At 45.3% G+C, this 27,877-nt stretch overlaps 1 protein-coding gene across 1 annotated transcript in view; it reads right to left on the reverse strand.

Annotated features, from left to right (window-relative positions):
• Window positions 1-786: 786 nt before the first annotated feature.
• LOC136933699 (cadherin-22-like) overlaps window positions 787-27,877 on the reverse strand; it is a 47,997-nt gene continuing 20,906 nt past the window's right edge. Inside the window, exons 6-11 of the mRNA XM_067229234.1 lie at window positions 27,498-27,754; window positions 26,092-26,228; window positions 19,830-19,951; window positions 11,372-11,489; window positions 7,791-8,042; window positions 787-1,304 (exon numbers count right to left, since the gene is read on the reverse strand). Of these exons, the coding sequence (XP_067085335.1) occupies window positions 787-1,304; window positions 7,791-8,042; window positions 11,372-11,489; window positions 19,830-19,951; window positions 26,092-26,228; window positions 27,498-27,754 (1,404 nt within the window). The remainder of the gene's footprint in view (window positions 1,305-7,790; window positions 8,043-11,371; window positions 11,490-19,829; window positions 19,952-26,091; window positions 26,229-27,497; window positions 27,755-27,877) is intronic.

Consider the following 27,877-nt stretch of genomic DNA (forward strand, 5'->3'; position numbering starts at 1 on the left):
TACAAATATTTCCAAGACTGTTGTTTGCCTTGACCCAAATATCACCTTTGTGACAGAACAGTCTGAGGTCCTCAGTTTCATGCCTCCTCTGGTTCAGCATCTTGAATCAGCTTTCTGCCTCTACTCTCTTTTCCACTATATATTCTGCTCCAACCAGAGGTGTAGTGGACATGGTCAAGATAAATAAATAAATACAAATGAATAAATACATAAATATGTTTTTTCTTAAATAAATACATATTAATCTCAGATAGTTTGCCTTGGCTTGAGAAAAAAATCGAAGTAAACCCTTTCTGTCTGATATCTCTTTGATGGTTTTCAAAACGCCTCTACGGACCACGTATTTGAGTCCAGAGAAAACAGACCTGCCAAGTAAGTAACGCGTCCAAAGTAATGCTGTCGTGGTGCCACATCAGGTATTGCATGACAGCCAATACCTGGAATCTGTAAAACACGCTCCTCTTTGTAAAGGTGATTTGATAACTTCTTTTCATCCCCAGGAGTTCCCCAATTTCATAATTTCGTTTAAAAACCTAAGACTTGAGGCGTATCTTACAAGTTTTGGAGTAAGGGCTTTGAACCAGAGTGGATTTGACACTTGACTGCATCTTAGAGAAGGGGGCCAGTTTCTGTAGGATGGTTCTGACTCAAGGGGCCCGGACACAGTGCAAGGGAAGTGTGTGTGTGGGGGTGGGGAGGGGGGGGGTAGGGGTGGGGTGGGGCGGGGTGGTGCGGGGGGAGGGGCGGGGCAGGGGTGTTTGAGTTTGGTCTTTCCAGAGGAGGGTGCTAGGAGCCCTCTTCCTCGGGGTGTGCCGGGGCGTAGTAGCCCGCCAGCTGTCTGAAGCGGGGCCCCCAGTCGCTGAGGTACGAGAAATCCTGCTCGGACGTGGTGGACAGGGTGTGGATGGAGCTGAGGGAGAGGGCAGGAGAGCTGTTGCCCTCGAAGGCGTACGTCTGGAACGAGTCATAGGGCGGCACCGAGAGGTCGGCGTCCGCCTGCTCCACCTTCTTGCGGATGTAGCCTTTGAAGAGAGAGAAATCCGCCGCCGCCGCGCCCCCCTCTCCGCTCACCTGGCCCTGGATCCACTGGGGGAGCGTGCGCAGGTCCGGCCCCGAATCGGAGCTCTTGGCCTCGGGGAAGTCGTAGAGGTTCCTCAGGGTGCTCATGTCGTAGGCCTGGGTGTCCTGCTCTCCCCCTCCCTCGTCGTTGTATTTGATGACGTTGTCGCGCATGTCCTCTTCGTCCTCTGACATGCGCTGGCCCTTCCGGTGGCGCTTCAGGGTCAGGATGAGCAGGACCAGCACTGATGAGAGAAGGAAAGAGAGGGAGGGGGGGGAAATGAGAATTGGAATTTGAGAGGTCAGACTTAGAAAGCCCTTTGAGGCTTTTGGACTTTGGGACCTGGTACTTTCAACCTTCTGTTAAAGTCCAAGACTGATCGTTAACTCCTTTTGTAAGTTTGAGTCTGTTTGCCAATTGCAACAAGTAAAGGTAAGGGAAAATTTGAATTCTTGATCCTGCTCCTCAAAGGTTTTAGTTATCAGTCTAACTTAATTGAATGAATGTGCGATCTCACTGAGCATACAAAACGTTGGCACACTTAGTTGGTTCCAGTCTAAAGGGTTTAAGTGTTCCTATATTGTGTAGCTGATGCTCACAGTAACACTAGGCTGCTCAAGAATATCTGAAATGAATTAGTTTGAACTGAATAAAAGTCCTGCTTTTTTACTTTCAGCATAAAGTTTTGCCAATACTCTCACTCTTTCTTCACCTCTCTGAAGTTCTGTAACTTTGTTTCCAAGGTAAAACAATTCTACAAAATCTCTGTATCCCATTCCAAATACAGGACCATTGATTTTCCCCAATCCTAATTCTTTGGCCAGAAATATGATATCTGAAACTTAATGGGGCCTGATTTGTCTATCAATACCCTTTCAGGTCCAATGCTCTGTACAATTCCTGATAATGGAAGTGCTGTGCAGTACTGTCCTGCCATGAACTTACAAGACAGAAAAGCTAATGGCTGAGAAACTGAATCCTGAATTAAGAAGGAAAACAATTGAGATGGATCACTTAATAACATAATGAGATGAAGGGAAACAAAAGCTGTATCCATCTAGATAAATCAATGAAGCTTTAATCCCAGCTTAGTTATTTTAATTACTGCCTACATTTCTGATTAGCAAACTCCCACTTAGCTTTGCGCCTCACTAGCCAGATCCATCACTAGTCCCCAGGGCAAATTTTATTCTTGGACTGTGCCTGCAACATCCTGTATGACTTCACCACTCTAAATGTCAGTCTCAATGATGCAAATGAAGTCATACAAAGTGAGACTGTATGGAGATCAAAATGCAGTATGGTTATTAATGTTCTTGTTATAACATAGACAATCATCCGACCCCTTCAATGACACAATAATACAATATATTGTTGCACACTGCCTAACCATGATCAACAAGGAGTCATCAGAGTGGCTAACAATCAGCTACTCTCCAGACAATAATCCCTTCACTGTAAACTATGGCCAACCTCACATGATGGGTATTTAAGATGAGACAAGAACCATTGATGCATATGCTACAGCAGCCTAGGCTTCAATTCAGAATCATCCTGAGAAGAAACATCTAATCCACCAGTGTTTGACAAGCCTTGGTTCTCTTCAAGACAACCACAACTGCCTGCCTTGCAGTACTTCAAAACAGCCTGGGTCCACATGGTCCTCTGGCCCTTGTTCCTTTTCCAGGATAAACACTGTCACTCTCCCCTTCTAACGGATGGTGCCTGGCTGAATAAAGATAAACGTTCACTTGGGAGAGACTGTGTCTAATTTAGTTATCATCGTCATCATAAGCTTTATTTTGGACACTTACTATAGGTCCATAGATTAAAAGACAACATACAGACAAACAATAAATCCCAAGGTACATCATTTTCTAAGGAGGCTCAGACGCTAGTGAGTCCACATATTAGAAAAGTATCGTACTGAACTTAGTGCCGGATTGGTCAGTACCAGGAAGATACTGTTCATAGAGGTTGCAAGTTTTCACATGCAGCTGAACATGAGTCTGCGCAGCACTGCAGAGCAGGTGGGCACATCCGTATTAACAAACATTTGGCTTGCACTGCTCCATCGCGGTACCCTTAGCAGCATCCGCAAGCCATCATTATAGGCAACATTCAGTCTGTGCATACTACTCTTTTTGTAGTGCCTCCACAAATGGGCAGTATACATGGGGGTACAGTGTGCGTTGAAAAGTGTGGTCTTAACTGGTGGTGAGCATGCACCAAACTTTCGGTTCAGCATATTAGCTTGTCCATAGAGCATTCGACACTGTCTATTAATGTCTCTGTCATCAGACAGGTCAGCACAGATGTAATGTCCCAGATATTTACATTCATCAATAACATTGAGTTTGTTTCCAGACAAAAAGAAGTCGGGGGAAGAGAGTTTAGAGTCCCCCCTGCTCCGGCCAATCATGATGTTACTTTTCTTTACATTGTATTGGATATCAAAATCTGATCCATATTGGGAGCACACCTGTAACATCTCTTGTAGTCCAGCACGATATGGACAGAGAATTACTAAATCATCAGCATACATGACTGATGATACTGTTACCAACCCTACAACCCGTTCTACAATCATTTGCATTGAAAAATCGTCCATATAAACATTAAACAAAAATGGGGACAATATACTGCCCTGCCTCACTCCATTAGAGATGTGAAATGGGGCAGATATAGAATTTCCCCATAACACACACATACTTTGTTGGGCATACCAGAAAGCCAGGATTCTTATTAGACATTTAGGAACACCCCTCTTACATGATTACTTTTCATGGTTCACGCTTTTGAAGCATCAATAAAACACATACAAATGGTGGTATTGTGACTGTGATACAGCTCTAACAGTTCTTTCAAGGCAAATATATACATGTCTGTTCCATGTTTGGGTTTAAATCCAAACTGGTTGTCAGAAGTCAGCAGAAGTATCGTGCGTATCGACTTTGCGTGGCGAGGCATCGAAGTCTAGCATAGAGATGCATGCTGGGAGTCCATTGGCCGCTTATAACTTGGGGGCTTTTCCTTGTAATGGTTAGTCAGTTTAATTAATCCCATATAAAATATGTAATAGTTATCCCCATGGAGGGCTTGCAATCCTGGGGCGTAGTTGCAATTAAAGGTAGTTAATATATCCAGGTAAACAATATTCCAACTAGCTAACTGGCAGTAGAAGAAGCCTTCTCCGTAGGCTACTTTAGCCTCTACCGTATGTCTTCTACAGAGAATCCTGGTGTTATTACAGTGAGGAGTGCTTGGCCTCAGTTAGATCGTCTGAGCACAGGCTAATATGTTACCTCCTGGAGTGACCTTGAGAACTGAGCACACCTGAACACCATTCGTTTTTTCCTCTCTTCCTCCCCCAGGCTATCTCCTTTGTTCCATCCCAGAAAAGGAGCAAAGAACCGCGCCAGTGACAAGCATATTAATCTGTATAAATGACTTGTTGCTTGGCTCTGTAATTGTCTTTATTTGGCACAAACGACTGGAGAATTGGCTCCAGGGGCAAAACAGGGCCTGTGTGGATCTTCAGGATCGCTGTTTGAAGGCGGGCACCGCTGATGAACTGGGACTCACACAGAGTAGCTCTTGAGTGACGATACGCAATCTTGTCCCTTCTCTAACATTGTCTGGAGAACTCCAAAGGGGGCACAAGCATCACTGGCCCATTGTGTTTATTTTGATTCAGCATAATTGGAGTCAGTTAATTGCCGTTGGTTCAGGAAAATAGACTTGGCTCATCCAAACCACTGATGCATGCTGCTGCACATGCCAAACATGCACTCTGTTATCACTCTTGTTTCCCCACTGATGGGGGAGGTAATGGGAGGTGGAAACCTCGAATTCATCAAGCCCAGCCGTACACAAACACAGCAGCTGGAGCTCTTAACAAGATGCCTGCCTGTCGCCCATAGAGACTGAAGGACAATAACAGTACAACGAAGGATGTATGGCCCACTTCGGAAAGTCCTTCAAGTAGCCTATCGAAAAGAAAACAAATCATGCAACTCTTAAAACTACATTATCTTCTCATTTTATATCCATCCCCCGTGGTCTTAGGGTTGTTAACATTTCAATCATCATAAGAGGCAGGTTCTGAACCACCTTCTTCTACGATTTGTTGGAACCACAGCCCCCGCCAAAACACTACTACTAATCATAATTTCAATGAGCAGATGCTTTTATCAGAAAGTCACACATAGGGGGGATTTGAACCTACATACTCCTGATCTGCAGTCCAATTCTCTACCACTGATCCACGGTGCACGTACAGGAAACCTGTTCTACCTGTGAGGCACCAATGCTCGGCTATTCCTCTGTGTACAGATGTTCCCATAAGCAGACCTGACAAGAAGGCAAATCTACCCTTGGGCAGCACTTGCCGCTCCGGCCCAGGAGTTCATCACAGCAGATGGGCCCTAATTGGAACCGATACGTGCAGATGCCTCGCGAAACCAAATGGATTCATCACGTCAGGCCCTAAATGAACTGATGGAGAGACTGTTTGTTTGCAGGGTAATTAGGCAGAGATGTGTTTTCATTTTGCTCATCATCCAACAATTGATCTAATAGGGAGGTCTGGAGGGCCTTGGGAGAGCTGGGGATCTCCCCCAACACACAGAGGAACAGAGAGAGTGCTTCACGACTCACTCACTGGATAACCAAGGTTTTGTTTGTGTGTGGGTGTGTGTGTGGGTGTGTGTGTGGGTGGGTGTGTGTGAGGGAGGGTGTGGAGGGAGAGAGGAGTCGTTTGGGATTCCGTGCTGCAAGCTGACATTCACAGCGAGTGGTTTGTGCTCCAGTCTCCCTCTCCTTTTAACAAATAGGACGGCTGTTAACATAGACTTGTCTGTTCTCATTCCCCTGAGTTTGGCACTACCAGAATGGAAGCAGTGGTTTTAGGTACTCCTGTCAAGATACTTTCTAAAGGTTGCTTTGTTTGAAAAAAAATAAAACACTTAAAAAATACAAATAAACTTTGAAAAAGGATCAATCACATTTGAAATGAATCATGGCTTTTGGGAAAACTATTAGAGCTCAAATGATCATAATAACAGCTTTCAAGACTACTTCCACACAAATGGAACACACATCACACTCCTAATGGTTTGCAGGTGTGAGGGACAGGCAGTAGTCTTGGACACTGCAGTGCTTTCCCCAGATGGTCTCTGGAGCCCACCACGTAAACCACAAGCCCCCGTGTCTGCACCCTCGCTTGTTGTAGCCTCCTTCAGATTCGGACGGCATTTCTGTTTTGAGGGCCAAGAGGCTTTTAAAGCCTGCTAGTAAATAAAATATTAGAGGTTACTTTTGAATGTCGCCATGCTTTACTTAATGGAGACATGACTGCTCTCATTAAAGACCTCTTAAACAATACCACAGTCCTCACACGGCCCCTATGTAAGTTAGTAATGTTTTCAATTATTGAGAACCGGGGATATGTGTAACAACTGAAGGAGAGAGGAGGTGGAGAAGAGATTATGATGGTTGCAAAATGTTTCCCTCCCCCCCCCCCTCCCTAACCACAGCTGAGAGGTTATGATGCAGAACTCATGAAACTTTCAGAGATGACTATACACACCTCTGGTCTAGCTCTTCTACTTAGAAGGCTTTATGCATGTATATCGATGTGCTTGTGTGAGTGCGACTGTGTACAAGCACAAGGGTGTGTTGTTGTGTGTTTGGGACTGAGTGTCTGTGAGGTTTTGCGTGCGTGCGCCTTCATATCTTCGTATGTCTGGAAAGCCCACTCTATTTAAAGCGAGGCGTTCCTGGGGGAAACAAGTGCTGATGCTGCTCTTTTGCCTCAAAGCTCTCCTTCTCCAGCTCGGCCCATCTCTCTCCCTCTCTCCCTCTCTCCCTCTCTCTCTCTCTTTCTATCTCCTCCCCCCTCCCTCTCTCTCTCTCCCTCTCTCTCTCTCCCTCTCTCTCGTGTTTGGCAAAGTGGTTTGATATCCTTCATAACGCCCAACATTGTGTGCACTCTCTGCTTAAACAAAAGCTATTTCTCTTTCAAAAATGCCCTGCATACCCTCAGAAAGAAAAAATATATAAAAAATTGATCAGCTTTTTTTTATGTCATTTGTCCTTGTTTTTCAGCCATTAAACATCTACATTGACAAGAAATATACAACTTTCAAAAGTGGACAATCCATTCATGTTATAACACGCATGGCTGCATGAGTCTCTAGATGCAGACTTGGGGCTTGTTCAGGTTTTAACCTATGGTGCTTGTATTTACACCTCAGCAGTTCTGCATCATAAACCAACCCTTGAGCGATAGTTTAGAGGGGAAAGTCAACGTACCGTATGCTGTATAGTGAGAGCAAATAATTAGGCAGTTGATTAATACTGGTAGGGAGGGGGGAATGTGCTCTCTGGAAACAGGTATACCGACTTGATTAAACATGCTGTTCATTTGCTCAAGAATTGTCAGTCTCTGAGCATACTGTGCTGTTGAAAACAATCCACAGGATATGCATTTCTTGCGGAATTTTTAAGCTCAAGTCGTATCTTTTTAATTCTTCAATTCTTTTTCATCCTTTCAAATCATCTTTCCGTGTACCTGAACCTTCCTAAAATGCCAGATGAACAGGCTTGGGAACATGGAACATGGCAATCTCTTGTCGGTTCCTGTGTTCCATCCAGGGTCCACCCGGAACAGTCAAACCTGGTATCGGGTTGAGTGTGTGACCGTGGTGTCATCTCTCTTGATCCTTACCTATGAGGATGAGCATGCAGACCAGCAGAGCGATGAGAGCCCCGGGGCTGAGCGAGGCGCTCATCACGTACGCCGTGGCGTTGCACGACTGGATGGCGCCGTTGTTGTCGCAGCCGCACACGTGGATGGTTAGCGTGCCTGTGGAGCTCAGGGCCGGAGGCCCGCTGTCCACCACCAGGATGGGCAGCAGGTACACGTTCTTCTCATGGCGGTTGAAGCCCGAGCGCTGCGTCCTGATCCCCGCTGTGTTGTCTGGAGGCGGATGAGGGAGGGGAGAGGACGAGGGGTGAGAGGAGGGTGGAGGAGGGGGAGAGGAAGAGGGGGAGAGGAGGAGTAGGAGGGGGAGAGGAGGGAGGGGAGGGTGGAGGAGGGGGAGAGGAGGAGGGGGAGAGGAGGAGTAGGAGGGGGAGAGGAGGGAGGGGAGGGTGGAGGAGGGGGAGAGGAGGAGGGGGAGAGGAGGAGTAGGAGGGGGAGAGGAGGGAGGGGAGGGTGGAGGAGGGGGAGAGGAGGGAGGAGGAGGGGGAGAGGAGGGAGGGGAGGGTGGAGGAGGGGGAGAGGAGGGAGGAGGAGGGGGAGGAGGGAGGAGGAGGGGGAGAGGAGGAGGGGGAGAGGAGGGAGGGGAGGGGGAGGAGGATAGGGAAAGGAGGAGGGGGAGAAAAAGATACAATTCTCAGCAAGAGAACAAATCAGCCTCTTGTTGTTGATCTTATTGACCTTGACTTCATTTGCTGTTGTTTATCTGCCCTTGGAGGATCCAGACAGCTCGACTGTACAGCTATTGCAGTGTTCTCCTTACTTATCCTAGTTTGAACCCTGATTCCCTGGAGACAGTGTGGAATTGAGCATGCAGCGCATTCATCAGCCCTTGACAACAATTCTGAATAGGATTTCTCACAACATTGAAAACGATGAGGCTTGCAATCATTTATGAGTCATCTACAGTGATGACGAAAAAAGACAGCAACAATGAACATGTTTGACTTTCAGAAGACAAAATGTAAATTGACATAATATTTGTCATAAACTGAAGAAACATTTGTGTTTTTAACAAGGACATTCCAATGAGGACTTTAGAATTGTCAAACAAGCCCACAGCTGAATCGTCGGTTTTCACTGCAAAACCAGGGAATCTTTCATCTCTGCCTCAGTTAATATTCATTATGTGTTCCTTTTAGTCAAATAAAACCCTGAGAGAAAACAGGCGGCAGTTGGTGTTTGAAATGATGCCTCGGAGACGAAACCAGCTCACCAGGAGTCTGAGACAAATGTAACAACATACACAGAAGGAGGCTTTGACAAATACAGTGAGAGCAGCCGCAGTGGATGGACTTGCATACAAGGGACTTGACTGGGCCATCCATCTCCGGAAGCATACATCACTGTGATCCATGCAGCCACAGCAAATCTCCGACACGTACTCTCTGGCACACTGTTCCCATTACCACCCCTGCTTATGTACAGGAACTTTGCTGACTATCGCACCCGTGGCTTTGTCCTCTTGACTTTTACGACAGGACTCAGTGTAAACTCTTCTCCTCTCTTTAATCAAGGTCTAAATCAACTAAAAGACTTCCCTGTTCCATTTTGTTTCATTGTAGTACACTTACTACTTCTCCTACTACAGTTGCTGCTGCTACTATTACCAAAGAACATACCCTTTGCTATTACTAATACTATTGCTATGTGCTGTTATTGTATTGTTTAATTCTAACTTGTTTAACTACATGCTCTTATGGTTCTTCCCTTTGGCACTTACTTTGGTGGTTCACAATGTGTGCTTCATGTTTTGGCTACTCGCAATGTTTTTGTGGCTATCTTGTTGTTATGATCAGTGACCTATGCACTTTGTAAAGCTCTCTCTTGGAAGTCGCTTTGGATAAAAGCGTCTGCTAAATGAATAAATGTAAATGTAAATGTTATTACATAATGTCCCATTTACGTAAATGAGCTTCCCCTACTTCAGTGTACATTCCAGTAACATACATTTATACATTTAGGTATTTATGTATTCAGTTTGTAAGTCTGGGTTTGATTGAACAGCTACTGTACAACAAAGTAAAAAACAGTACTGATAAAAAGAACGTTTTTTTTCAATGTTGAAAGTATTTGCAGACCTATCTTTCAAACTTGGGAACTGAGGCGCGCCGAAGCGTCATTTAGTATGTAGGTTGTGTCAGTTAGTATGTAGTTTGTGTCATTTAGTATGTAGGTTGTGTCAGTTAGTATGTAGGTTGTGTCATTTAGTATGTAGGTTGTGTCATTTAGTATGTAGGTTGTGTCAGTTAATATGTAGGTTGTGTCATTTAGTATGTAGGTTGTGTCAGTTAGTATGTAGGTTGTGTCAGTTAGTATGTAGGTTGTGTCAGTTAGTATGTAGGTTGTGTCAGTTAGTATGTAGGTTGTGTCAGTTAGTATGTAAGTTGTGTCAGTTAGTATGTAGGTTGTGTCAGTTAGTATGTAGGTTGTGTCAGTTAGTATGTAGGTTGTGTCAGTTAGTATGTAGGTTGTGTCAGTTAGTATGTAGGTTGTGTCATTGTCGTGAAACTTGGTTCCCTCCCTCTCGGCGTGCTTTCAACATTGACTGAAAAAGTTTGGCGGCATGAAAAAGTGTCTGTTTGTCCTCCTGTGTCAGAGTGCCGAGACAGAACGCAATGTGAAGCTACGACGGTTGAAAAAAGAGTGACAGATTGAAAGTGACAGGTTGACAAATGTGCCCATGAAAACAGACGTACATGGGGGGGGGGGGGGGGGGGGGGGGGGGGAGAGGTGGGAGGATAAAAAGTGTTGGTGGATCTGCTTGTTCGGGAGTGCGAGCACCAGCACCGAGCGTCATCCTGAGGTGTGTGTCCATGTGCGTGTTTCCATTTTACTGGAAAGTTCTATTGTTGTATTATGCAGAGCTTAGTGTTGGAGTGAGGACCTGTGAGTTCCATGAGGACAGCAGAGGACAGCAAGTCTGGGTGTCCCTAAGGCCGGGATTCTAGTGTGTGTGCATTCTAGTGTGTATCTGTGTGTGTGTGTCTGCAGTCCTTTGTGAGTGTGTGCTTACGTAGGCCTGTGAGTTGTTTGTGTGTTTGTGCATGTGTGTGGGTGGGGGTGGGGGGGGGCTTGTGTGTGTATGGGCATGTGGACTTGTGTGTGTGTAGATGAGGCTGCAGCACACAACCTTCTGACATTTCCCTGGCTCGCTCCCCTGACATTTTCATCGTGTCAGATCAATCTTGATTTAGCCACGTGTCACATTCACTTAGGTACACATCTCTAAACAGAGATTTGCTAACATGTAATCCCTGTTGGCTTTGCAGGGTCAACAATTGCAACAGTGAAAAACAAAGTTTTGTGTCAGAAAGTTCACATTTGACATTTCTAATCCATACAGTATCTTACACTAACTGTATGGATAGGCGTGGATGTAACAAATCTTTACCAAAAAAATCACATACAGCACAGTAGAATGTACTTTCAAATTCCCTTTCATGGCACAAAACTGCAAACTGTTGGACGCAAGGGCTCTGCATGACCTTTGCGTCCTTTCGATTGGAAACTGTACTCTATGACCCCTGACCCCCCCGGCCTCTCACCTTTGACATCCCAGAGGGTGAAGTGGCGGTTGCTAGCAGCATCGGGAGCCAGGGTGAAGTAGAAGCGATGTCCAGACTGAGGCTCGTCTCTGTCCACCACACTGATGGTGTGGATGAGCTGAGGAGGAGAGGAGGAAGACGGGCATGAGTTGACGAAGAACAGCAGGCCGGCTGGCAGAAGCTGACCTGTTTTGGCGCTGCAATTTCGGAATAGGATAAACAGGGGACGTTGGATGAATTCATACGGAGACAAAAGTATGCTTGCTACTCTGTATTCTGTTGAAATGAAACCCCGAACAATTGGTTTGCATTTCCATTCACAACAGTGACGTGAGCAATATGAGGGCATGCCTATTACAAATGTTGTCTTCAATCTACCCAGACGCTCCCATGTGACCCCGCTCCTCATCTCCCTCCACTGGCTTCCCATCACGGCCCGTATCAGATTCAAGACTCTGGTACTGGCCTTCCGAGCGGTGAACGGGACTGCACCCAACTACATCAACTCTCTCCTCCAGCCTTACACCCCCACCCGCCACCTACGGTCTTCTTCTGACAACCGTCTGGTGGTCCCACCGCTCAAGAGCGCCCGGTCCCAACACAAGCTCTTCTCCTGTCTGGCCCCCCAATGGTGGAATCAACTCCCCACCTCCATCAGGGACACTGACTGTCTCCCCACCTTCAAGAAAAGGCTCAAGACGCACTTGTTCCGGGAGTACAACGGCACTTAGGAATGCTTGGCTGGACCTGATGTTAGGTTCCTCCAGGATCACAATGACTTGTATTGAGAGACTTGTTGCTCTTGTTGGTTAGTTGTAACGGTTTCAAATTCTTGTACTCGCTGTGAAATATTTTACTGTTGATTGTTTTTTCTACAGGTACACTCTTGCACTCTTGTGGGGAGTTTCATGTTGTTCAATTGCAACTTGTTTAACTGCATGCTCTTATGGTTCTTCCCTTTGGCACTTATTTGGTTTTCCACCATGTATGTTTCATGTTTTTGGCTGCTCGCAATGTTTGGGGCTATCTCGTAGTTATGATCAGTGCTCTCATGCTCTTTTGTAAAGCTCTCTCTTGGAAGTCGCTTTGGATACAAGTGTCTGCTAAATGCATACATTTAAATGTTAAAATAACATTCATACCCGTCCTCCAATCAGAGAAGAATTTCCAAAGCAGATTTGACTGCTCTTATGTTTACCCCAAATGAGACAGTTCAGAGATCAGTGATGAAGTCGGGGTAATGAACGGAACAAGAACAACGAGGTGCAACTATGAGGAAGGTGGTAACTGAGGAGGAGTGACTCATTAGCCACAATGCACTGCAGAACAAGCTCCCTAACTTTTCACCTCGACACAGCTTCTCAATGACGGCCCTTCCTCCCCCCTGTGACTCCGCAGCCAAGATCCGACTACAATTTGACAAATTGCATTTGAACATCACATCAGCAAGCCTGTAACCAGTGATAGCACCATGCTTGAACAAGTAAATAGAAAGGAATAGAAGAAAAAAGGGTGTTTGCTCTTTTTTGAAATTACTTGTCTATGTTACACAACAGATGTGGGCCTTTTTTGTTGGACAGAGGGCCCGAAAAGAGAGGGAGTTCTCAGTCGTCCTAAAATCCAACCTTCCTGTTTTTTCCTTACATTATAGTCCTGTCAAAAGGCGTGTGGATTTCATTTCACCTCAGGAAGTCAGCAGAAACACTAATGAGAAAATAAGGCCTGACACATTTCCCAAAGCTGCATGTCTTCAGGTTATTTCTTCCTGCTGTTCAAAGTGAAAAGGGTATTCTTTATCTCAAGCTGCACCACGTAGGTACATCTAATCTGTCCCCTCAAATATTGCCTAAAATGGGACGTGAAAAATGCTACTCGAATAAATCGTTTTCCTCTGCTCTTAGGGTTCAGTATAGAGTCCACATGACAAACAGCCCCAGTCCTTACACTGGCACTTCTCACAAAGATTACAGCTTGGGTATTTGGAGGACATAATTCCTTTTGTCTGGACTGTCTGGTGATACTCAATCTGATAAGTTTTTGGGAGAATACATCAAGCTATTACACAGAGGAATCTGTTGTCTCCTCTCTTAAGAAGAGTTTCCTCTTTTTCAGGATATACTTTTAGCATGTTTTGCTTTTTTTGGCGACAGAGAGAAAGACTGGAAAAGCAGGGAGAGATGCAAGGGGATGACATACAGGAAATGGCCCAGGCTAGAATCAAACCAGGGCCCCTGCCTATGTGGGCCTATGTGGTATGCGCTCTATTCCACTAGCCACCAGGGATCCCCAAGAGGTGCAGAAGGCTTTGTTAACAGAGCCATCAGACAGTTCCCACCAGTCCGTTGTGTCACTCTACTTTTCTTTTTTTTCTTCATTCTCCACTCCTAGTGGTGAATAGATTCCCTTTTATGTTTTTCAAAAAACCTACCATGGAAATAATTTCCTGTACTTAGTCCTAATATACTGTCTGTCAATGTATTTTTAGCAGATTTTAGTTTGAGGTCAAGGTACGTAATTGTACATTTCTGCTGTATAATGAATGGTTGTCAGGTCAAGAACACAATTTAGTTCTGAATTCTAAGCTGTATTGTAACCTGTGAACCTTCTTCTGTTTGATAAAGCCTATATTCTGAGAGAGTGCTCATTCACCCAACAATGTGATATGCTGAATTAAACCTAACCCTGCAGTATAATTGGTTATACTTTCTTGTTTGTTGCGCTGTGTTTACTTGGGAGCTGAGGAGATTGTGTAGGGACTTTGAACAAACTCTCGCTGTAATTTTTCCTTCAAAGGCAGCGAATATGGAAAGTTCTGTTTAAAATTCAAGTACTTTCCATCTCATCTTCTTGACTCGCACAAACAGCAAGGCGTAGGGCATACTGATGCTCGCCACCTGCAGCGCAAACACCAGCAGATCCCCCTGCAGCAACGCATCCATTCCATTCAAATAATACATTCACAGTGAGCATGGTGTGTTTAAGCAGCAGAACCAGGAAATGTTTCTGGGCCTGACTCTTAGAACCCTCCACCTTCTCAGACTGAAAAGGAAATAAAATGCTACACAGAGTAAAAAGGTATAAACAATGAGCCCCGTTATTAGTAAAATAATGAATATTATTGCCTGAAGAGTTAAAAAAAACGGCGGCAAGTAGAAAAAATGGAGGCAGCCGTGGTGTGGGTCCGATGACAATGCCCAAGGTAAAGTAACTCTCGGTGAAGCAGCGTCTTGACAGGAGGAAAGAGAGATGGAACAAGTGAGGAAGAGAGTGTGTGGGAGTTTATCGAGCAGCCAAAACAAGCTTTCCCTCAAGCATAACACCTAATTAGATTTATATCTAACCGTCCCCTTGTCTGACCCCCTTACATCTCCTGCAGACTTGGAAAGCTCCAGGCGTAGACTTTTCCCCAAAGTAGCCCATCTTCAGAGGGGTCACCTGGGGGTCAGGGTCCTGGAGAGGGTGGCTGAGTTCTCATTTGAGGGACTAATCTCCGTCTTCACAGACCAACCTCAGGGAGGGCAGGATGAGCGAAATCAACATTTTTTTAAAGAGGAAAACCTTTTAAAGAGCAGCTGTGTCTGCAGGAGATAAAGCTTTTGCAATGATGAGTTTGTTCCAAAGCAGTTAGCGTACGGTCGATGTTTTATTTTTATATCACAAGCTCTTCTCCTGTCTGGCCCCCCAATGGTGGAATCAACTCCCCACCTCCATCAGAGACACTGACTGTCTCCCCACCTTCAAGAACAGGCTCAAGACTCATTTGTTCCGGGAGTACAACGGTACTTAGGAATGTTTGGCTGGACCTGATGCTAGTTTCCTCCAGGATCACAATGACTCTTATTGAGAGACTTGTTGCTGTTGTTGGTTAGCTGTAACTGACTTCAAATGTACTCGCTGTGTAATATATTATTGTTGCTGGCTTTTTCCACAGGTACACTCTTGCACTTTTGAGGTTCATGCTGTTTAATTGTAACTTGTCTAACTACATGCTCTTATGGTTCTTCCCTTTGGGAATGATTTGGTTTTCACAATGTATGCTTCATGTTTGGTTACCCACAATGTTTGTGGGTAACCAATCTCGTTGTTATGATCAGTGACCTATGCACTTTTGTAAAGCTCTCTCTTGGAAGTTGCTTTGGATAAAAGTGTCTGCTAAATGCATAAATGTAATGTAAATGTTATGTATTGTGCTCGAGACAGATATTCACTGTTGTATGTATTTGATATGTCTGTATGCCCACACTGTTCAGCCTGCAGTGTGAGGAAATGAACCTGTGTTTTTTTTTTTTTTATATATAAGTATAAAAGCCTTTGTGGCCTGAAATTCTCAGGCTCCAAGTTTAAAACCAATGCAACGGTAGTAGGCCTAACCCAATCTCAACGTTGATGTGTGAAATGCTGTGGAAGTGGTGCCAATTTCCACATGCTTGAGTGAACTCAAGTTAAATGTTAAAGATGTGCTTCAAGAAAAACTACTACTCAGTCAAAATGTGTTTCCTGCAGTGTTAATCCTTGGGAGTGATAACACACTTGGCCATCAGTCAGTGTGTTTGCACAGCGATCAGTCAGAAGTTGTTGTAAAAGTCCTTGTTGTTCTTTCCACTCTCAAGAGAGAGTCAAACTATCTGCTTCAAACTGCAAGTACACCTCGGCGCCAGTCTTTGCATGTACTTGTGTGTTTGTCAGTTACTGTGTGTACAAAAACGTGTGATTCATGGGGCCTCACATTAGTCATCGGAGTCTTACCGACTCAGGGCAGGGGGTGGGGGGATTGGGGGAGACAAGGGATAGGGGAGTGGATGGGGCGGGGGCGGGGGGGGGGAGGGAATGCTCAGGCGGTCTGTCGCCGTGACCCATTTGCCTGGCTTGGAGACGTCTGCAGAGAGTTGACAGGCCTTCCTACCCGGGGCCATTCCCCAGCATTCGCCTTTCCACCCAGCCTTTTCCTGCACACTCGGCCCTGTATGATATCTGTCCCTCTGCATTCAGTCACACAAATACCAAAGGGTGGATGGGAGAGGAGGAGGGCAAGAGCCGCTTCACGTGTCAATCGGTTATGGGAGGGCGTGGAGGACACTGCCAGATGGGCACAGAGACATGGAATCAGAGGACATCGGGGTTGAGGGTTGAGGGAAATGTCCCAGACAGTACAAAATTTCAGCTGGCTGGGCTATAGTTTGTACAGAGCCTTTTAGTTACCTTTCCCAAACGCCCAAGCTTTGGCATGAAGTGTTTGTCTGAGAGAGCACTTACAGTGACGGCTTTTACGCTAGGAGCCCAAGTCGGCCCGGAAAGTAAACCGATAACAAACTCGTTGGAACTGTTTCCTTTAGCCCCGTGGGTTAAACAGAACGGTACACGCTAAAGCCATAACTCATGTGGAAGCTGCAGCCAGGCAGCTGCAGTGTCTCTGTTGGACCAGTCCCTGTGTACTCGCCTTAAGATCCCGGCTGAAACAGACAGTAAATAATGAAAGGCTCTTGCCACATTGTGTCACACCCCTGGCGTGAACCGTAAACCCCCCGAGCTAAAGCAGCTTAGCCCGTGTCACCCAAGTCTTTTATTTACTTCCAGGGGCCACTTTTTTCTGCCTGTCTTTAAACAAACAAAACTGTGCCATGTAGCCGAGCCTCAAATTGGATCAGACTGAATGCAGTTAAAGGATTAGGCTAATCTGATTTCCGCCGCAGCTCCACCAAACCTGAGCCACGGAGCTAACCTGGCGAGGAGGCCTGTGTGATAGCACAGCAGACAGGGCTAATGAAAAGCTCCTCATTAGCTTGGTAAACTGTGGGCTGAGCTGACAGACGCTAGGATGACAGGGAACCTTGGACCCATGTGTGGTTTGTGTGGTTTTGTTTGTTTGTTTGTGTGTGTGTGTGTGTGAGAGTTTATATGTGTGTGTGTCTTAACACCTGCGAGGTGTGTATGCTAATCTGTCTTTGTGTCAATCTCTCCTCCAACCTATAGCTACAGGTTGAAATGCAGATGTTCTAAACATTTGACCAGATTCTAGAAATTACCAAAAAAACAAACACCAAAACCTGTGGACTGACATGACGGGGCTGGACCGTACCCTACACAACCAATGTTTGCCTTGTACAGCAGGTGTAAGAAAAATGGAGGTAATTATGCCCGGTTTCGAAAGGCTCTCCCTCGCCCAAGTCATCAAATTGATTAATAGGGTTCTAGGGAATGGAAAGCAAAATGGAAGCACACACTGCATGCACACAGTATACATGCAGACTCCTAGCACTCCTGCACTCTGGCTGAGAACAAAATACCAGCATTATTATCAAATAAAATATTCCTGGAAAGTGAGAGTGTTACCTCTGGCAGGCTCGAGCTAACCCAACGCTGGGTGATATCATGACCCTCCACCGCTGTAGAGCACCTTGGGAGGATTAAGATACAGCAGAGATACATGTTTATTTATGCTTATTTAGTTCATGAAACCATTACCAGGTCACACTCTGCCCTTTGGGCTGGATTCCCCAGAGGTATATTATCTCTCATGTTTGCAAATACTCTATGTTAGCATCTGGTGTAGTACAGTACTGTAGATGCTATGCAACTAGAGATTTCTGGAAACATGAAACCTCCTGAAATATCCTTGTTCTTCGTTTAAGCTCAACGCACTGTATCTCTTTTTAGTGTGAGAAATCTATACCGCATAACAATCTTGTACAGTACCGTCCTTATAATGAGTTAATTGAGACATTGATTCAATGGTCTCTAAGGGATTGAGCACAAAATGAATTTGATCGAGGGGGTGGAGGTTGGTGGGGGGGGGGGGCTCTATAAGGAAGCCCCATCCATCCCAATACACAAAAGCATGGTTCAGACACAAAAACAAAGAAGGATTCAGGCCAAGCCTGGATCAATCCGATGTTCACATTAGATACTATCTGACCAGTCGGACTTAGAGAGAGAGAGGGAGAGAGAGAGAGAGAGAGAGAGGGAGAGAGAGAGAGAGAGAGAGAGAGAGAGAGAGAGAGAGAGAGAGAGAGAGAGAGAGAGAGAGAGAGAGAGAGAGAGAGAGACAGACAGACAGAGAGAGACAGACAGACAGACAGAGAGAGTGAGCGCCTTTTGCACCTGTGTCTGAGGAGTGCGTCGACGCCGGGCCCCCGTTCATAATTGCGGCGCGTGTACGGCGCCTCCCGCTAATGAAAGCGCTACGGAGCTCCAAGCAGTGGGAGTCAGTCAGGATGCGTGCTGTAAGACTGATAGGCCCTGCCCACGATTATGTGTTGAAGGTTAATGCGGCCTTGCAGATGGGGGGAAGGAGAGAGGTGGGAGAGAGATCAGACCAGACAATGTTCTTCGGAGACGTGATGGCACAGAGGGCCATAAGCAGTAAAGAGAGTGCGGATCAAGAGGAGAGGCCTAAGCCTCATTACACATGTAAATTTAGCTTCCAGCGTGGAGCCCTCACTTGAAAGTCCTGTTCTTTAATTATTCCTTTGCTCTGCACATAGTAATTGGCTCCCACTGAGCTAGGGGCCTGTTGACTGCGAGAGGAAAATAAAACACCCTAATGGCCCTGTCCATTTTTAATGATAGTCAAGATGTGACTCTGGATAAGAAGAGAAACTGTAGGATTTAACTGATGTCTTCATTCTTAAGTTCCCTGACGTTTAAATGCTGACAGATTATCTTCCATTTTTTTTCTTCCTTACAACCATTCTTGGAAAGTCCACGACCTTTGGATTATGTAGTCTTAATACCTCTCGATACGGACTGTTGAGTATTACGGCATTATAAGGTTAACATAAGCACCACTGGCTTACACGAACAAGAGATGAAAGACACTGAAAGACTGGCTGAAGCTCTGGAATCCCCTCGGAAAAGCACTGGCACGCAACCTTCTTTGGCAACAAATGTGTTATGTTTGTTATAATAATAATAATAATTGTTACAAAAACAGATTGCAGACAGAAGACCTTTATCATAAGTTTGTGTTTCATTTTGTACTTCATGTTTACTAATAACCTTTCATCTAAATTCTGCATCAAAAAACCACATAAATACCCATTTTGGCACTAGCATTCCTTTGGCAAATAGTACTCGTGTCCTAAACAGAGTTTATAAATTGCTTTTGGAACAAAGTGTCAGATAGATCATGCTGTCCAATTGAAAAAGATCCAAAGCAGAAACAAGCCGATAATGAAACCATTCTGACAAGGATGGAAGGTGATTGGCTCGGCACTAAAAACACAACAACCCAAACTGATTGTTACACCTCAATTCTGCCAGGCTCTCTCAGGAGAGAAGCCCCTCAAAGATCATCTACCACAAGGCAGAGGGAAGAAAACCCGCATTTAGATTCTTGGACATGTTTCCATCAGCTTCAGGCAAACAGCTGACCACCTCTGGAACCATCCTCTCAGACAGGAAGCGCCATACTCCTGAGTAAAGACCATGATCCCTCTCGCTCTGCGGTCAGCGCTCTCACCTGTCCAGGCTTGGCGTCCTCACATATCGAGGTCTCGTAGGGCGTGGCCAATTCGGGAGGGTTGTCGTTCACGTCCAGGATACGGATGCTCACTGCCGAGTGAGACACCTGGGCCTCGTTATCTAGTGAGGAGACCACACACAGAACAGCATACAGGGTTATCTAGTGAGGAGACCACACACAGAACAGCATACAGGGTTATCTAGTGAGGAGACCACACACAGAACAGCATACAGGGTTATCTAGTGAGGAGACCACACACAGAACAGCATACAGGGTTATCTAGTGAGGAGACCACACACAGAACAGCATACAGGGTTATCTAGTGAGGAGACCACACACAGAACAGCATACAGGGTTATCTAGTGAGGAGACCACACACAGAACAGCATACAGGGTTATCTAGTGAGGAGACCACACACAGAACAGCATACAGGGTTATCTAGTGAGGAGACCACACACAGAACAGTATACAGGGTTATCTAGTGAGGAGACCACACACAGAACAGTATACAGGGTTATCTAGTGAGGAGACCACACACAGAACAGCATACAGGGTTATCTAGTGAGGAGACCACACACAGAACAGCATACAGGGTTATCTAGTGAGGAGACCACACACAGAACAGCATACAGGGTTATCTAGTGAGGAGACCACACACAGAACAGCATACAGGGTTATCTAGTGAGGAGACCACACACAGAACAGCATACAGGGTTTAGACTGGACCTGGGATAGAATAAGAGTATGTTACCCAGTGCTGATCAGGACTGACCCAGTTATTAAGAAGTTAGATCCGGTGGTACCGGAGTACTTTCTGTGGTCTCTAATTACTACTGTCTATACCACTTAATGTGGTATAGACAATGTCCGTACTATAGACACAGCATGCTCAAAATTCAATGGAAAATCAACACGGCACAGACTCATTTCCGAGACTCATTTCACAGCACAGCTGTGCGCTGAAAGAGAATTATGAAAAGCCCAATTGTATGACATGCAACATTTCCACAATGATGCCTTCAGTTGGTTTGTACGAGCAATGACAGCCTTATCCGTATTGTAATGTGTGCTAAGATAACCTCCAATAAAAAAACAAAAACGGAACAGTTCTTGAAACAAGTGAGGGATGCCCTAATGAGACAAAGCAAATAATTGTTTTCCTAGCACGTCCTCACTCTACACACACCAGGACACACGCCAGCACTGTCATGGACAGGACACAACAGGAGATGAATGATGAGGATAGAAACAAATGCATTCAATAATCTCTGCTACATTATTTCTAATCATGTCCCTTTTTAAATAGACGAATGAAAACGTATAATATAGCCCCAGACCTTTTCATGTGGAAGCTTTCACAACAAACTAAATGTTATTTTACGAATGAGAGAAAATGGCATAATTTGCACAATCAGAGCCCTACTCCAAATAAACATCACTTCTACTTGAATCAAATTCTTCTTTTTTTTTTTATTACTCATGCTGATGTTTCCAGTTTGCCACTCCGCCCTGCGTGGACAGCAAGGTGTGGATCTCCCTCCCAGTTAGAACGAGTCCTCTCAACATCTCCACCAGGTTTAGTCCATCAACACTGAATTCACAGGACACATAGCCAATTACTGTACTATCAGAGGCACCATGGGTACAAAACAACAGTCCACAGCTGTTGCGTCTTCATGTAATTTGGACCATTGTGGACCATTTGCAACTAAGACGACCAGGTGGTGCGCGGTTTAATCTCCCGTCAGTGCGAAGCAGGCCTACAGACGCACAGGCAGACACGCATATGGACTAGCACAAACACAAAGGTATTAGGGCTGACACACAGACAGACTGACAGACAGACAGACTGACAGACAGACTGACAGACAGACTGACAGACAGATTGACTGATTGCTCTTCCAGCCGCACCGCCCATTGCCAACAGCCTCCTCCTTCCTCCCATTTCCAATGCACAGCGGTGTCGGAGCTACTAATGAGAACACTGGGCTTTACTAATAGCATAATCCTCACATCAATGCAGCATTTTAATTGACTGCCTTTTGCCCGGGCAGCATAAATCTAAATGGACAGAGCTACCCGGCACTATCTCTTCTAATGCAGCCCTCTACCACAACCCCAAAGAGCCGAAATAAAAACAGCAATCAGATGGACATTTTACATCTCCATCTTCAGACGAGCAAACAGCCTCAGCAGAGGGCGGAAGGCCAGCATCAACTATCAGTCCTCAGACGAGTCAAGCTGTTCCAAACCTATCTTCAGATACACAGGCTGAGGATTTTCGACGGATGACTGAAAATGCAGACTCGGCATCCTTAAAACACTTACCGGATGTTACGAATCACATATGACATATCATATTCAGGGAGTCTGTGGTGCTCAAGCACACTAAGGGAACAGCCCTGCTAGGCAATTAAACTGTTATATGGCTATAAGAGCTTCATTCTAGGGGGGGGTACAGCTTGCTTTAAATGTGGGAGTCAGGTGGCTGAGCGGTGAGGGAATCGGGCTAGTAATCCGAAGGTTGCCAGTTCGATTCCCGGTCATGCCAACTGACGTTGTGTCCTTGGGCAAGGCACTTCACCCTGCTTGCCTCGGGGGAATGTCCCTGTACTTACTGTAAGTCGTTCTGGATAAGAGCGTCTGCTAAATGACTAAATGTAAATGTCAGGGCGGTCAACAGGGACATGCTTGTATGAAAGTACTCCATGTCACTGTGGAAGAAATTGGGATATCCTGTGTGCTTACATTATTCACTAATCAATAGAACCAGCCATTGGATACTAGTTAGTATGTTCTCATGTGAGCTTGCTATTAATACGAGTAGATTGTGTCTATGTGTCAGGGTTAATAGAGGTTCGGGGGCAGGACAAAGTACTGGGTAAACGTTCCTTGTCATGATTACAAGGAGAGCTCCAATTATGATCTATCTAGCCTGAGAGTGGTCATGGGTTGGGAGCTCTTTCTCTGAGACTGTTGAGAATGTCATAACTGCCTGACTGCCACTATCTATATTTACATTCTTGTGCTATATAAAAGATGGTCCTCCGGCCTTCAAAGCTGAGAGAGACATGATTGAGACCTAAAAGCCTGGTGTTGTGTTGTCATTTACAGTCAGAGGTCTGGTTTTCTCTCCCAATCTGCAAATTGATAATACTTATTAAAATCCAGAACTCAACTGACCTTGAAGAGACTGACTCAACACGTTCTTCATCAGTCACTCTCACTGTGTCTCCAATCAAAACCTCAAGGTCCCTGCAAAGCAGAGTCAATGGCCATCGTCCATAACTCAATAGTTCTGCATCATCATTGTCCATAACTCGATATTCCTGCATCATTTAACAACCGATACTGGATGCCATAACCGTTTACACGACCATTACGGAGAACAAACCATGCAGTCTGCTTACTCTTCCCATCCGTGGCTTGACGGTAGCAGACAGTCCATACTGTAAAATATACAACTGCACATATAACTACAGTCTGTAACTATATATAACTACAGCATATAACTATCTATAACTACAGTCCTTATAGCCTCCAGTACAGAGAAAGACACTGATTATCAGCAGCATTTCCAACAATCCTACGAATACCATTGACTGCACTGCAAGCGAACACTTTGGCATCTCTCCCAGCCTCCTCTGAGCGCCAGTTGTTGATCGTGAGGACATTTGATAGATTGTCCAAGCGTAGACTGGGGGAGCACAGGTCACCGGGCCGGGCTCCCCATGATGCATCGTCTGTCTTCGCTGCGCTCCGAGACATCCTCCTCAGTCCGAATACCATTACCGAATTAATCCGACTCGCTCCTTTTCATCATCCTTGGCCCCCTGCCTGCAAATACAATCACTTCCTCTTTTGGTTTGGTATAATTTGATCCCTCGTATGAGGTGCTTTATCGGTCAACTGTGTATTGTACTCAAACTAATGAGGGCTCTTGGTGTTTTTTTGTTTGTTTGTTTTTTACAGTGGTCAAAGTTTCGTCAAGAGGAGAAACTTGAGTCCTTACATATTCTGCAGCTGTTATTTATCTATAATACTTTGCTCCATTTAGCCATCGCCCACTCGAAGCTTGTCTTCCGGGGCAACGTTTTAGAAACAGTAGTTTAGAAGTTTCTTCAATCTGACTGCATTTTAACATGCACTAATCTGGCTGCAGGTCGAATCATAGTACCATCTTTGCTGTCTCCCCGATTTGAAATGGTGTGTTGAATTCTTTGGAGCGAAAAAGAGATTTGTTGACCTCTCTGAAGCCTCTGGACATGAAGTCTTCTGAATGGGAAACCACCCATTCAGAAGACTGTCTGGGTCAAGCAGCATGTACTAGACAGTAGTTTGTTTGGAAATGACCTATCAACTCTATTTCAAACTGTGTTCTCTTTAGGAGTGAACTCTTTTTGCTTAACAAAACGAGTTTGTCATGCCCCTCAGTTCATACGCTAGATATTGAAGAATTTAATCACAGATGACTTGGCTCTTCCTAAACTGCAAGTTGCTTTTACCATTATACAGACATCACTCATCGAGCTAAAACTGGTATGGTATAATGATCAAATAGAATAGAAATAATATCAGTTGATGTGCATTTCAGTACTGTAGATGGTGCTCTCACCGAACGCGTACCTTACCTGGGTATGTACTTAAATGGTGCACTTTCATCAAAAAGCGTGTTGTGGATGAGCGGCTCTACAAATTGAGATTTAAATGAGAAGTTTTCTATGTAAATAGATCATCTCAGGACTGTCTGCAGTCCACCTTTAGGCTAGTTCCACCTCCTCTTGTATTTTTTGCCTGGAGAGCCAGTGTTTCTTTTTTCCATTTATCTGTCTTGAAAAACCAGTTTTGCAATATAATATCATCCGCACTATCTCAGGTCGGTGAAATGATGTGTCACTCTCACCTCCCAGATAGGAAGTCACAGCGACGGGAATCTGTCAGTACATGCACCAATGACAGGGTAGGTAAATGATCCTCCTGCTACTCGCGACACACCAAAACATACACACACAGAACACATACACACGCACACAAACACATATGTACACACACAGACACACATACACTCACTGGGGAGCAATAAGAAACAATGTAGGTGTTTTCACACATACAAGTTGACCTCTTTACACTTCACTAATTAAACATTGGGGGGGGGGGGGGGGGGATAAACTATTGGGAAACAGGGAAGCCTGAATGTTTGGCTACTCTCAAGCTCTGCTCTTCGACACAGCCATGAGTAGATGAGGCAGCGGCGTTACGTAAGAAACATTGCAAGAGTTCTGATTAAGTCAACCATTCACTCTCTTTGTCGGTGCTTCTCTCTAACGTGACGGTGGCAAGCAGGAAGGGCTTTATCAGTCACAACGCAGCGCTGTGTTTAAGGCTTGATACTGGAGAAAATGTCTGCTGTCTCACACCCTTAAATGGTCAATTAACATTAAAATGTGCCCATGACATAATGGCATGCAGAAAGCTAGTGTGAGCACAAAAACAAACAATTTATCTTGAGAATTACAGCTCCAAGCAACCGTTGAATGATTCGCAAACTCATTTATTCTGACTGTTTGTGTGGAAAGTTTGCTTGGAGAACTACATTGAGTGCAAAATCTGTGGGGTGGGCGCAATTCCAAACAACATAATACCTCAGATTTCTGTAACCTGTCTTGTGTATGCACTGGTAAAAGACTGGGAAAAAAACAAGATGCGGAACACAGCACTGCAGTGATGAAACACTGTTGTTTTTCTGCCGTACTTTCATCTTGTGTGGGCAGGTTGATATCACAGCAGATGCAGAACGCAATCTCTCTTGTGCTTTCAATACAATCCCAAAATCACTTCATCTGTTCAAGATTGGAGAAAGGACTGTGTGCCAGCTAGTCTAACTCTCCTCTCCAAACCTAACATGTTCTGGGGCAGTAATAACTCACCACCTGTCGCTCCACTGTCTGGTTATTAATGTATGTGTTCATTCTCTTTGTCACAACACATGTATGAAGGTAGATTAAGTCATTTTGCTCATATCTTTCTTTCATTACTGTCGAATGATGACAGCTTTTAGCTGATATCAAGATGCAATGTTTTTCTGTCATCCAAAAATAAACAATCCCAGTCAAACATTAGCAACACAAGAGAAGAATATAAGCTGTCAAAACTGATACATGCTGATTGTGGATAAAGGGGGAAAAAATAAATATATTTGAGCCTAAGAAGTAAACACGTTTCTTGTCTCACAAGTGTCCTATAGTCAGATCCACGTACCTGCTTCCACTGCGGTCACAGTGATGTTGTGCCAACCAGCCGTCTCTCTGTCAAGAATCTTGCCCAGAGTGATGGCGCCTGATACTGGATCAATGTGGAAGATCTGCTCCTGGTCTGTGCTACGGTCTATAGTGAACCTGTTGGAGAGAGAGAAGGAGAGGAAACATCAATGTACAGTACGCTGGAATCCAATTCGGAGTTATCCACTTGGCTTTTAAGGCACCGGGATCCTCCACGGTCTTGGCATGTTGAAATCAGGGTACACATCAATTAGCAGTTCAGCAACAATCGATGGCAGTGGAAATAATTTGATGCTTTTTCTTGTATTTCTCAGAAACCTGTAATACGTAAAAACCACTATAGATGCTACTGTACAGTATGAACCCAGCACAGGCTTTGTGAAAGATTCAAGTAAAAAAAACGAACTCCATTGATATAGATAATAACTTCCAAATCCTTTGTCAGTATCTACAAAATAGAATTTGTTTTTGAAATCATTACAATGTATCTCAGGAAATATCACTGGTCCACAATCCCAATGTATTACACCTCTTGATAAATAAGCCAAACAAAATAAACCCATATTTCTACAAACAGGAGTCTCTGTCCTCGAGGCAAGCTGGGCTCATCGCTCTGGGCCTCGAGCCCCCTTGGCGTGAAACCAGAAGCCCCTCCTGAGCACGGTGGCAGGGGTGTTTGAGTGAATGCCAGGGCCTTGGGGCTCTATAGGTGCCTGAGATAGCTCTGTCCAATACAGATGATTAAAGTGGTATGGATGGGCATGGCCCCTCGCCAGTGGCCGCCAGACACCCGGTGCCAGCCCTGCCAACTCACAGGCGGCGGCACTGCCACAATGTTGTACTTTATTACACCTGGAGCACTTTCAGTTCAGCCTCATGCATTTTTAATAGAGGTAATTTGCACAGCCTGTGTGTGTCGGCGTGTGTGAGGCTCCCGTTTCCCCCTTCGTCTCTCCAGTTGTTCCGTCTATTCCTCGTTCCGTGATCTACGAGGTGGCACTCATGCACTGGATGAGATTAGATCCTTTTCTATCATAAACATTCATCGGAAAGGAAACGCAAGAATGCGGGGTTAGTGCCAGCGGTGAGCAAGCACGGTGACCTGGTACTGTAGGGATGTACTGGAGCCACCGGCAAGGGGAAATTGAGGCAGTCTCAGTGCTGCTGCTCTGATGCTGCTAGGAAGCGGTCCTGGATGGATTTTGTGTCAACTTCAGTCACAAGATATGCTTAAACTACTGTTTGAAATAGTGAATACAACAAAGGCACACCAAGGTAACATGAACAGTGACAGTCGCCCGCAGTGTCCTCATTTGGGGCGTGTCATTGAAAGCTAAAATGTGTTCGCATTGAATTTCACCTGCGGCCATAGCAACCACACATTACCTGACAGGTGCATTCTCCATGTCGGGGTCCTTTGCTGTTACGATCCCCACCACGGCCCCCAGCTTGACGTCCTCCTGCACCTCCAAGATGGTGCCCTCGGGGGGTTGGAAAATGGGCGGCTCGTCCGTGTCCGAAACGCTGACCCGAACAATGGTCTGGTCCCGGAAGGAGCCCAGGTCCACGAAGCGAGGGTCTACGTGCTTGTTGACGGCCTCCACCACCACGTTGTGAGTCCGTTTGCTCTCAAAGTCCAGGGGCTGGACCACAGAACACAGAGGAGAGGGAGTCAACTCTGGACTAGGAGTCAGATGTCCATGCACGTGCCCAGACAAAAACTCAGAGTTGGTCATCGAGTCTTGATGAGCCTGTATTGCCGAACA

This window comes from Osmerus mordax, chromosome 1 (genome assembly GCF_038355195.1).
Source record: "Osmerus mordax isolate fOsmMor3 chromosome 1, fOsmMor3.pri, whole genome shotgun sequence".
Classification (NCBI taxonomy): Eukaryota; Metazoa; Chordata; class Actinopteri; order Osmeriformes; family Osmeridae; genus Osmerus; species Osmerus mordax.